The sequence below is a fragment of the Centruroides sculpturatus genome, unplaced genomic scaffold (genome assembly GCF_000671375.1).
Source record: "Centruroides sculpturatus isolate CEXI.00-Female unplaced genomic scaffold, Cexi_2.0 scaffold98, whole genome shotgun sequence".
Classification (NCBI taxonomy): Eukaryota; Metazoa; Arthropoda; class Arachnida; order Scorpiones; family Buthidae; genus Centruroides; species Centruroides sculpturatus.
In genome coordinates this window covers 173,422-187,086 of record NW_019384476.1, presented here as the reverse complement: position 1 = coordinate 187,086, position 13,665 = coordinate 173,422, and the positions used below count along the sequence as shown (strand labels likewise).

General features: G+C 28.8%; 1 protein-coding gene across 1 annotated transcript in view; it reads right to left on the bottom strand.

The window, feature by feature from the left end:
* The window catches only part of LOC111621316 (U3 small nucleolar RNA-interacting protein 2-like), a 40,501-nt gene that overhangs the window by 23,614 nt on the left and 3,222 nt on the right, over positions 1-13,665 (bottom strand). The window contains exons 3-4 of the mRNA XM_023363401.1: positions 8,926-9,014; positions 5,277-5,386 (exon numbers count right to left, since the gene is read on the bottom strand). Of these exons, the coding sequence (XP_023219169.1) occupies positions 5,277-5,386; positions 8,926-9,014 (199 nt within the window). The remainder of the gene's footprint in view (positions 1-5,276; positions 5,387-8,925; positions 9,015-13,665) is intronic.

Here is a 13,665-nt window from a genome sequence, read left to right as displayed (position 1 = left end):
TATTTATATATTAATAATAAATCTTATTAATTCATGAGGTTTATACATTGCAAAATAACCAGTTTTATATTTAAAATGTCTAAAATATTAAATCTCATTTCATTTTGAGATTTCAATACAAAATTCTAAACTTTCGAAAAATGAAAAAATTAATTTATTATATTTTTAATGTTTATTAATTAAAGATTATTATTTCCCATGAAAAATAACCTGTTATCATTTACTCCATAATACACAAATTTCACCATTTTTCTGTTCTAAATTATATTTTATATTCATAGAAAAAAATATTAAAAAAACATAATCATCATTAAAATTCAAAATTATTACTGCAAGTAACAATGAGAAAGATTCATGAAATTTTACAAACATTAAACTAAGGAAAGGAAGAAAAAGTGTTTTTTTTTTTTTGAGCAAATTAAAATATTGCATAATTCTATTATACACTGGGGTCCATGTAACATTACTGGGGATCCACAGAAAAAAAATACTGAATTGGGATTCACAGTGATATTTTAGTGGTCTATAGAGTAATTCTACTTCAGAACAATTGTTTTACTGAGAATTAAATTTCTACAGTATATATATTGTCAATTTCTTTATTATTCATTTCTTGCATAAGGGTTAAAATATAAATTTATTTAAAATATTGAATACATATACAACATACAAAACTCATTGACAAAGGTCAAAGAGAGATTATAGAGCCAAGGTTTGTTAGGAGAATCTTATACCATCAATGTCATGTCACTGTCATGTCACATTTTCCTTTCTTTTTTTATTAGTGAAAAATATAAGGTTTTTTTTTCTGTGCAATGTTTTTGGGGGTCCATAAAAAAAAATTAAGAGGAAAAAGAATCCATGTAGAAAAAAAGGTTGAGAACCACTGTATCAAGTAAACATTACAAAAACAAATGTCATACCATAAAATGACAAAAGCCTAAATTTTTCTCAGACTTTATTTTAACATATCCAAACAAGAAAAAAATAACTCGTGTTGCTCCAAACATAAATCTTGTTGAGACAGTAGTTTGAAGAAAGAAATCAATGTATTCACCATAGAAATGTGCTTGAGGATGCATATTACTAAAGGTTTAAAAGATTGGGAGATTTTCAATTACTGTTAATTTGCAATTTCCAATGTGAATATCAACTGTCTTAACTAATTGTTCATACTGTGCATTGTCAGTATACATAGCACTAATTATAAGAGAGAGAGTAATTTTTTTGAGTTGGGGTAAACATCATTGGTGTGGTGTATACCAGCAATGCCAACTACAATGATAACCAGGGTAATGCTGCATAGTCCAAAATTGCCAATATTTTTATTAAAGTTGCAATAAAAACCCTAGTCTGTTTATTTTGACATTCAACCTGAAATTGAATCACAAAGCACACTTCAGGAAAAATAGCAGAATGTCTAGCTACTGTACAACATACACCTAGAGATTTTATGATGTCACAAGACAAGTTTGGGCAGAAAAGTAGGAAGTGATATTGAGAACCAAAGACAGTTTTGTGCAATGCTGCCCAGCATTTCCAGATTGGAGATTTTTTATCGAACGAGAGAAAATTTTGGAAATTTTTCAAAGACTTTTTTCACTTTTAATCTACTGAAAAAAGATCAAAGAAAAATTTTGACATGTCAGATCCTGTGAAATACTGTTTAAACATTGTAATCAAATGTGTTATTCAGAATTATTCATTAAAGTACCCAGTCGATCCACCCATAGTTCTTCATGTATATTCACTCCTCAATATCACCTGACTATCAATTTTCACACAGATCAATTTTTTATCACATCATTCAGAATATAAAATCTGTGGAACACTTACTGTATGAAAGTTTTAGTCATTTTAAAAACAAATGTCAAAATATTTTATATCAATCATGAAACTGAATTTGTTTAATATCTAGGCGAATCAGTATGTATAATTCTTCCATCTTTATTGTTTTATTATACTGTAATTATATATGCATAACATGTCAATTTTTATAATAAATGTAAAATCTTAATTTCTTAAATTTCATTACTTTAGATTGCCTAATGTCTCCATTTTACTTCTATTATATATTTTTAAATTGGACTATTTATAATTTATATTTATTTATATTTTTTTTTGTTATTTTTCTTGGTTTTTATTACACTATATTTTTGGGATTAAGTATAAGTAGTGGGTGGATATCTTTTGCTGTCAGGTATTTCCTAATTGTGTAAAATAAATAAATAAATAATCATTCAAAAATAATTCCTATTGCTAACAAGGATGTTTGAGTCTCCAATTCAAATAAAACTTGGGGAGCACATAGCCTTAAACATAAACAACTTCTTGTCCAAATAATAGGACAAGAAGTGGTTTATGCTTTTTTTGGTTAATTTCTCAAGCATTTCCCAAAAATATACCTCTGAAAATTTAGTGTTTAGCTTTAGTGTAAGTCTTTGAAAGTTTTGTTTCCAAGCAGCGATAGCCAAGTGGATAAAATGCTATGCACTGGAGTTAATGATATAGATTTGACCTTTGGATTTTTAGTTTAGTTTTATTTTATGTGTAGCATTATTATTTTACTGCATCATTAACATTATTACTACTCGTCCCATTTAAAGCTTATAAAACAAGAGATTAAAAAAGCTTTTATAGATTTAATTCTATGTCATTAAATAAGACTAACATGAAGAAATAAAAATTTTATTTAACAATGTAAAAGAGATAAATCTACGGAGACTTGTTTTCACTAAATAATAAATGATGTCACAATTTTTAATCTCATTTTATAAGCTTTAAATGTGAGAAATAATAATAATAATAATATTGCTAATAGACAGTAAAATAATGAAGTTATACATTAAAAAACAAAACAAAAATAAAATTGTGAAGATTTGTACCTATATCTAGCTCCAATGAATAGTGTCTTATCCACTCAGCTATTGCTGCTCAGATAGCTTATAAGTCTTTGAAAGTTTCATTTTTACATGAAACTTTCAAAGGCTTATAAGCTAAACACTAAATTTTCCACTAAATAAACCATTTTTGGAAAATGCTTGGGAAGTGGATTCTATTATTTGGACAAGGAGCTATTTGTGTTTAAGACTACGTGCTCACTAGGTCTCATATGAATGTCTGAGCCTCTCCTTTTAAGTGACAGCTTAACTAGTTATTTTTGCTATCCAGACACGAAACTGATAAGACTATCAGCACCTGCATTAATTAATAAGTAAAACTGGTGGCAATAATTTGAAGTAGCAAAAAGAATTGAAAATTAGAAACAGTTGGCAATATTTTTAAATTTTCCAGAGCAACCCCTGGATAACATTGACATTGTAATCATAGTGACTAATGATAAGGTTAAAAACATGCTGGTCGTCGCTTGGCAACAAAGTATCCACAAATGGAGCTGTCAATCATCTCGACACTAACATGCTGGTCATGATGTGGCTTGCCATTTTGATTTGTGTGCCTTCAAGAAAGCTGGAAGTAGTGATTTTGTATTAAACAATGCAAAATAGTTACTATTGAATTCACAGTTAATATAAAATATAGATTACACAGTAATCTATATTTTATATTATTAAACTGAACTCATTAACATTGAAATTCCTAATCTCATTCCTGTGATCACAAATCTACTCTACATTAACAGACTTCACATCAACTGATAAATAATAGGGTTTGACTGTATATATAACAATTTTGTCATCATGAACATTAGTCAAATGCAACATGATCATGATTTACATAAAGATTACATTCCTGAAGCAACCACAAATAAGATGTCAGCAAAAAGAAAGCATATGACTTACCTAGAAGCACCAAAATTGAAGGAAGGGTAATAAAGTTGGAAGCATAGCAGCACTTGAAAGAAAAAGAAGAGAAAAGAATAAAAGTACAAAAGAAATTCAGTGTAAAGGGGGTTAGCTGGTTGTTCTTGAAACTGAATGCAGCTATATTAGAACTAGAAGGTATGGATCCAAATGTTAAATGGTTCATGAAAGTGGAACACCAACTGAATAAATTTCATGATACTATCATAAAATTTATGAAGAAAAATAAACCAGCAATGAGTTGTTCAACTTTTCCGGTAGCATTTAAATTTTTACAGTGCCATCTGTTGTTATATTTTATTTATAAATCTTTTAACTATTATGAAATGTAAAAAAGCTTAATTTTGAAGGTAGGGATGAGTTTTATAAAAAACTGTAAATGCTAATAACAAGTAATATCATCATTAAGTCTGATCCTACTGGAGATAAACACGACCCCCATTATCTCCCCCACCCCTTGACCTTTAAATACCAAAATTTAATAGCATCAATTCCCCTAATACAAAAATCTTCCTGCAAAATTTCAGAAATTTCTGACAAAAAACACAGGAGTTTTTAAGCTTCAAACAAGGTGAACAAAATTGTACCCCCCACACACACACTAACGTCCATACAAACAGAAATTACCCCCAAATTTTTTTTTGCATTTCAATGTTCAAAGGTGTCCTAAGTCCAAAAATGTAAATATCTTGGGGACCATTAACAGATATGTATGGCAATTAGTCAATTGCCATACATATCTGTTATATATAACAATCAAGAAAGTAAAAACAGAAACTTACAAAGCAGATCACACTAATGAAATTCTTAAAAACTATACCCAGGATTCCTACACCTGCAAATACTTCCATTTCTTTGCAGTCATCTCTCTTACTTGGGCCTCCCTGATAATCCTGCTAATAACTCCAACAATAACACTAATGACCTGAAACCATTACCATGTTTTGAAAGATTTCATGATTAAAATATTGATTTGAATGACTTTTTTTTAAATGAATGAACTTTAATTTTTTTAATAAAGCATTTAATGATTTTTGCTGATTGTATTTTTATGTTCTGTAATATTTAAGGAGATGCAAATTAAAACAAAGTTATCAAGTTGGAATTTCCTTTACATCTTTTCTTATTGCAGAATAAATAAAACAGTTAAGCTCCTCATTTATCGACCAATTCACTTAATGATAATCACAGAAATTAAATTTGATCATTAAGTAAGTGGTGCCAGTGTTGAATATTACCTAACATCACCTGAATTTTATCAAAAATGAAAATATTCAAGTTTCTGAATATTTCTCCACTGTGACAAGATTTTAAAATGTTAAATGAAAGTTAAGGAACAAATTAATAAAATGCCCTAGACTATATAAAATCTATGTAATTTTCATTAAACAAAAGGCTGGTATATATTTAACAAAACAATTAAGAAAATAATATGTTTTAGGAAAGAAATTTTACCTTCTTTTTCAATTTCTTCTAAATATTTTTTAGCAATACGAAGTCTCTTTTCTTGAACTGTTTCTTCTTCATCACTTACAAAATCTAGTTTATTTTTCTCGTCAATATCACTAAATTAAAATAAATTTGAAACTTTACAAAATTCTCATTCAATAAATACATTAAAGAAACCATAATTAACTATCGAATACAAGACTGTGTTGTTATTAAAATACTTGGCGTTTTTCCTCTTTATTCAGTTGAATGGTGCAGAGGAACAGGAAACTATTACCATAATATTTTGAATTCATTTATACAGACTTAGATTTTCATAAAACATTAACATAAAATCATATTAGAATTAACTGAAGTTTAGAAAGTAATGAGACATTGTAAGACATTAAATTTATAGTAAATTAATTATATTCTAATCTATAAATTTTTAATGAACAATGTTTAAAGATTATAGATGTGCTATTACCAAAAACATTCCACATTTACTCACTTCATTTAAATTTTAAACACTTATTATTTTATTTTCAATTACCATATTTTTAAAATGCATTATTTTGAATCTGAAATTTATCTGAAAATTAGGATTCATCTTATATTGTGAAGAATGTTTCTCCCCCCAAAAAATCAATGTTAAAAATTTGATGCATCTTAAAATTAGTTATCACTTCACGCTGACTTTATAATTATTGTAAAATCACTTACGTGTTGTGGCGTTACCACAGTGAATTATTAAAATATAAATATAAAATTTCACGAGCACTTTCGGTAACATATAGTTACCATCTTCAGGTGAAATGAATACTACAGTTTTCTGTATCAGAGTTGTAGCACTTCTTGAAAAAGTGATGTGGTCAAATGGAACTCCAATGTAAATCGAAATTTTCTTGCAGTTCGAAAATGTTTCAAAATGGAATGGAATATTATAAAAATTCACAAACTATGGTTGCTATGCGACCATGTAGCTCTAGCAATCTAATTTGTAATGTTTAAATAAAGTAGTCCATGTTTTAGAGATTTCCAGAGTTCTGGTATTACATGGTGAAAGCGTTGAAATATATAGTTTTCCCAAATAAAGAGTTCTTTATGATTATTGCATCTTTACAATAGTTTCGTTTGGTCCCAAACCGGCCAGTAGTCTTGATCAAGGACTCTTCTGGCTAATTCCGTTGATGGCCGGTTATTACAGATGTCATCCTGATGTTCTGAGATGTGTGATATTAGTGTTCTAGCAGTTGCTCCTATATAATAAGTATCTTCTCCAGGTCCATTATGTTGTAATGGAATAAGATAAACTCCTGATTTCTGTTTCACATCGATGGGGTCTCTGTCATTAGTTAGCAATCTTCTTAATGTTGGCTGCATGGATAGCGGTAGCATGTAGCCATTTTTTCTAAACAAGTGTACAATTTTGAGTGATGCAGGACCCAGAAATGGTAATGGGGGTGTGCTATTCTTGCACACCCTCATTACCATTTGCTAATCATCTGCTAGCAAAGAAAAAGGGAAAAAGCAATATCTTAGGGATTTGCTTTCTTCTTTTGCTGATTACTTTTTCCTCTCTGTTCCTTCATATTTTAGGGTTAGAAACCTATTAATATTACACTCATAATCTAACACCTTCAATTTTATTCAATGAGTTATCAAAATCTTTCATGACTATTTCTACTAATTTTGGTCCATCTTTGATCCCACACTAATACCTTCAGTTTGTCTATAATAATTGTTATTTATTTTGAAATAATTATTAATACAAGCAAATCTAATTAATTCTATAAACCATTTTTTCTAATTGTAACTTAATCAAATTTACTTCTATAATTCCCAGCCTATGCTTGTACAGTAGAGCGTCGTTTATCTGAAAGCTGGTTATCCGAAACATCGGTTAACCGAAAGCATTCCAGTCAGCAAATTTAAATTTTCGCTAGTGCTGTGGCGCTGCAATCTTTGGCTATATCTTGGGCTACTCCAATATTTTTTTGTTGGTATATGTGTTTTAGCTGGCAGCACTGGCACTTTTGTCTGGTGTTTTTCTGAGGACTGTGTGTTGTGCTGAATCGAACGTTTTTGATACTAGATCAACTTCTAAAGTATATTTTGTTTGGTTTTTATATTTTTCAATATATTTATTTTGTTTGTAAAAAATAAAGAAATAATTGTTAATGATACAATAGCCACGATTATTATTTTAAAAANAAGAAAGATAATTAGAAAAGATATTTTGATGAGAGAAAATGCCAATGGTAAAATTATTATTCATTAAGCAATAAGATCAAACTGAATTAGAAAGTAAACATACACACATTAATTTTTAAACTAAGAATTGTTTTTAAAAATAAACAAAATAATAACCAATTTTATTAAAAATATAGTTAAAATAATTTTTAATGATACAATAGCCACGATTATTATTTTAAAAAGTTTATGTTAGGCTTAACATCGACAAAAATTCAACACAAAGCGACACGCAACTGAGAAAAATTTCAACATGGGATAGATTAATATATTTTTTCGTACATAATCGGTTATCCGAAAAATAAGTTATCCGAACAACCTCAGTCTCCAATTGATTCGGATAAACAATACTCTACTGTATATTAATTACATCTAAACTTAACATTTCATCCATATTTTGTCTATTTTGTTAATTACACTCATGTTAATAGCCAATAAACGTGCTATATTTTTTCAAATATAAAATCTAAAGGAGATGACTAGATGTTGTAACAGCCAAAATGCATACATGCTATTCAGAAGGACCCAGATTCTAGACCATCAGAAATTTTCATGGCTAATCTGATCCCAGTATATCAAGCCCTCCTCTCTATATAACCTGCCTTATTGCAAAGTAAGCCTGAATTAACCTATGTAGGCATTGAAAAAGGCCTCCTTAGTGCCCATAGAGCAGAAAAATTTCAGTGATCAGAATTATAAATTAATTTCTTTTTTATGAATGAAAATAAGTTCTTTTTTGTGTTTTTAATTTAGAATAAAATTATTGGCTATATTTTAACTGATTAAACAATAACAAAATGATCAAAAAATAAACTTTTGATTGTTCAGATACAATTTAACAATGAACATGAATGCTATTAAAACATATACAGTATAAAGATATATTAAATTTTGATAAAACAAAAACACAAATATCAACATTAGAACTTAGAGAAATACAGCATTACCATCTTTTTATTAAATACTTCCTCAATTAAAAATAATTTTAAACAAAAACAAAATGAACAAAATTAGAACAGAATATTTGAATATGCAAAAACTTAATATTTAAATTTTAAATGAATTATTTTTGAAAATATAATAAAATTTATTTTCAAACAGATAGAACAAATTCTAGTAATTATGAGATGTAAAGAAAGATAATTAGAAAAGATATTTTGATGAGAGAAAATGCCAATGGTAAAATTATTATTCATTAAGCAATAAGATCAAACTGAATTAGAAAGTAAACATACACACATTAATTTTTAAACTAAGAATTGTTTTTAAAAATAAACAAAATAATAACCAATTTTATTAAAAATATAGTTAAAATAATTTTTAATGATACTAAACAGACTGAAGAGTTAAAAATTTCTGACAATTTTAGTTCTAATAAATAATTTATTTTAAATATTATAATTTAAAATAACCTTTAACATACCTCAAATCAGAATCACTAGATATTACTTCATCCTTTGCTAACTTTTGTTTTGATGTTTCCACTTTTTTACTTCCTAATTTTCCATTTATCTGCATACAATATATTAATAATAGTTAATAACACAATATAAAAGGAAATTTTAATAGATATGATCAAGAATTTGATTTCAATAATGGTTTGACATTATACAAATTGCCTAAATTTTCAATTTTCTATCATATAACTTGGTAGCAAAAGGAAATATTAAAAAAGAAATCTTTCTTTACTTATGGGAATATATTTGTATGATTTAAAATATGACATATATTTAAATCATACAAATATATTCCCAGTGTAATTAAAAAATATGCTTTAATGAAAATAATATTCCTTGTAAATACAAAAAATTAGAAAGATATCCAAATGTTTTCAGGCTATGATAATCATCATCACAGACATTCATTGCAAAAACTCTGTTATCTACAATTTTTTGTTGTATTTACACAAAATTTTATCCTCATTAAGGCATATTTCAAATTACTTTTTCTCATAAATGGAATTAGTTTGATTACATTCTTAATATTGAATATTTATTTAATACTGTTGTATTTCAAAACTCTACTGCAGCATATCTTGTTCATAACTTCTACAATGAATATTTACAATAAAAATTATTGATGTTTGTGCAGACGGTCGAAGAGTGATAATGTAAATTATACTGTAATATGAATTAATAACCTTATATCAAATCTAAAACTAACAGAAATTGCTCACTTGTTAAGATTCTCAAATGTAAATTCAATTCATACTGGATTTATATTTGAGACTAATGGAATACATTTGGCTTTTGGATTATACACTCATTATCAAATGTTGAAAAGAAAAAACAAGATTGAAAGAATTATTACTAGCTAAAAAAATTCCATAGTAGAACAAATAAAACAAGAATTCATCATTATAGTCACTTCAATATAATATAAACAGGAAGATTGTGCATGTTAACTTTCTTACATCATGTTACATAGTAAATACAACATAAACCATGGAACAAAAACCAAGTCAACAGAAAAAATTTATGGTATTGTTTCAATATTGTTCTGCTGTTACATGAGTGAAAGTATTGTAATAGGTCCAATTTTGACCCTCTGGATTTTTTTGCATTTTTTAATTTTAAAATCCTGGTTCAAAAAATATGGAAACAAAATTCTGTATTTTGCTTTCTGTCTCAGGACCCCCTAGAACAAAAAAATTTGAAATTTAATAGGTGTATATTTCCACTTATGACATATTGATGCTGTTACAATTTGGAGATTATACGTCAAAGCACAACCCACAGAATAAAAAAGCCTATCCATTCGTTCCTATCTGGTGTGTCATGACTGGCAGCAATTTGTAGGTTTTCCTCACAGAGTGATGCTGCTGTTTGGTCTATTCCTGCTCTAAGTGTGCTGAGTGAGAATGACCGTATTAATTTTTCTGCGGAAAAATAACCTTACAATAAACGAGACTGGAAAGTAATACTAATAAAAACCACATTCAATCTAGAGCCTTTTTTTTGTTTCCAGTATTGTTTAACAATAATTAAATGTTTAAAGACAAATGTTTTTGATCTAGTCAATATCTTCCTCAGATCTATGTCCTTTCTCAGGCTCCAGTTGAATGTGGTTTTTATTAGGCATTCCATTTCACTTAGACCTGAGGAAGATCTTGACAAGATAATTAAATATTTAAAGACAAATATTTTTGATCATTAAACATACTAGAAACAAAAAATAGCTCTAGTTGAATATGGTTTTTATTAATTTTTTCAGTATTATTTGAATCATTATTCAACATTATTTATTTTCTTAGTGCTTTTTACTATTTTTGTAAGATTAATTTACAGTGGTGCATTTTCAGTGCAATTTTATACTTCAAACAAATCAAAAACATGTAAAAAATTAGAAGTGACAAAGAGGTACTAAAGGTAATTAAAGCAGAACTGAAACTGCTTTCAACCAGACCTTGTAACAGTATACAGACCAATATTTGTTTTGTAACAATGACCTACTACATTAGTGAGTACTTAGGGTTGTAGAAGAGCTAATTGATTGTTCTAGCTATTTGGACATGATTGAATCAGTGAAGACTCCTGTCTCTTCTGAAAAATTTAAATGATTGTGGGGGACTTTTATATCCAAAGCCAGAATTTATTATATTTTTACTACAACTAGAAAAAGCAATTGATGTTTCGTCTGAGCAAGATAATTCAGTCATGAATAGAAAAAGTCCAATAATTTCATGCAGCAAAGATAGACACCCTAATGCAGTTTCTAATTTGATTTTAAGAAAATTTATTAGACCCTACATTTCAAACTACACATAAATTGTAAATGATGTATACATAAAGGAGAATTGTAAACCATGCAGCAAAAGTTCAGAAAGTAAACTGTCCAGAAAAATTATCAAAGCTGCATCTTTAAAAATATAAATGTAAATTTGAATTTAGTAAAACAACTTTTATTTTCTTTGTTTGTTATGAAATAGTCATTTGATAGTTCAAGGAAGACAAAGACTTACTTTGAGAGTCACTGTAGTAACTCCCCTCAAGTAAAAAAGTCACCAACTGATTATAAGTGTTGCCGATTTCCAGGAATTGATCTCTCTGCCCTCCAACTCCTATAGTAATTCTGAATACCTTATTTGAATGATAATTGTTTTCTTATATAGTGTACAAAATTTCAGGATTTTCAGTACAGGAGTTGCCAAAATATAAGCAATTGAAAAGTGCAAAACTTGCCAAAAAAGCTGTATTTTTCTTCTTTTTTTCTTCGTCTAGCATTGCAGATGCTTGTCGAGAAAAAACTACTGGATCTAGAAAGCTCAAATTTCAAACTTAAGCCTTTCTTGTTATCAATGAGGTGCTGGTGAAACTTCCATGTAGATAGGTCAAAGTTCATGTGGGTTTCCCATACAGCTATTTCAGTTTTATGGTTTAATTTTATGCTTATAAGGATAAAATTGTATGAAAACACATGAATTTTAAAACTTATGACAATTTAGATCAGGGGTGTCCAACCTTTTTGTTTCTCTGGGCCGCATTGGAAGAAGTCAAGGAGAATTGGGCCACAAGTTTATATAATATATACTTGTGGCCCAATATACAACAGGGGCATGCCGTGACATTTGATGATAGGGAAGCTGTGTTTCTATAAGAAGCCGACATCCAGGGGCAATCAGTTAATTCTTTCTTTAAATGTATTTTTAATAGATTATTTATCTGACGTACTTAATAAACAAGTTCATTATAATTACCTCTGTTATTAGATCCAACATATTCCATATGCCCTCTAAATGCCAATCTTAGACCTGAGGAAGATCTTGACAAGATCAAAAATATTTGTCTTTAAATATTTAATTATCATTAAACATACTAGAAACAAAAAATAGCTCTAGTTGAATATGGTTTTTATTAATTTTTTCAGTATTATTTGAATCATTATTCAACATTATTTATTTTCTTAGTGCTTTTTACTATTTTTGTAAGATTAATTTACAGTGGTGCATTTTCAGTGCAATTTTATACTTCAAACAAATCAAAAACATGTAAAAAATTAGAAGTGACAAAGAGGTACTAAAGGTAATTAAAGCAGAACTGAAACTGCTTTCAACCAGACCTTGTAACAGTATACAGACCAATATTTGTTTTGTAACAATGACCTACTACATTAGTGAGTACTTAGGGTTGTAGAAGAGCTAATTGATTGTTCTAGCTATTTGGACATGATTGAATCAGTGAAGACTCCTGTCTCTTCTGAAAAATTTAAATGATTGTGGGGGACTTTTATATCCAAAGCCAGAATTTATTATATTTTTACTACAACTAGAAAAAGCAATTGATGTTTCGTCTGAGCAAGATAATTCAGTCATGAATAGAAAAAGTCCAATAATTTCATGCAGCAAAGATAGACACCCTAATGCAGTTTCTAATTTGATTTTAAGAAAATTTATTAGACCCTACATTTCAAACTACACATAAATTGTAAATGATGTATACATAAAGGAGAATTGTAAACCATGCAGCAAAAGTTCAGAAAGTAAACTGTCCAGAAAAATTATCAAAGCTGCATCTTTAAAAATATAAATGTAAATTTGAATTTAGTAAAACAACTTTTATTTTCTTTGTTTGTTATGAAATAGTCATTTGATAGTTCAAGGAAGACAAAGACTTACTTTGAGAGTCACTGTAGTAATGTAGGAACGCCGATTGGGGGGATTTTTATTCCCTACCGTCGGGATGGTCTAAGGTCTTAGCGTATGTGGGTGGCGGTTTGTAAAGGCAGCAAAGACAAGTGTTTACAAAGGTAAACCGTTTATTTCGGACGAATATGCTTACACAATTTTCAGGCTTCGGTGCTGGTCTTGCGTTGTTGAGAATTTCGGTGGTGATCCGGTGCGTCGTCGTAGGGGCCCCTGGACAGTGTTGAGAAAAAAAAAGTTCGATGTCTCGAAAGTCGATGCACGAAAGATGAAGATACACGAATACAACAGAAGTATAGGTGGAAGTCTTGGTGGAAGTAGAAATCAAGTAGAAAAGTCCCGCTGTCCTTGAATTTTGCGTTTTTATAGGATTTTTGCGATCGACTCCTTGTCAATTGGATAGATCTTACATCACCGTTTTCCAATTGGCCATCCACCTGTCTCCAGGTGTAAATGGAGCTTCGTTAAGTTCGTGGAAAAGGTCGGCTGGAGATGGTTTATCCGACACCATCTTTTCGAATC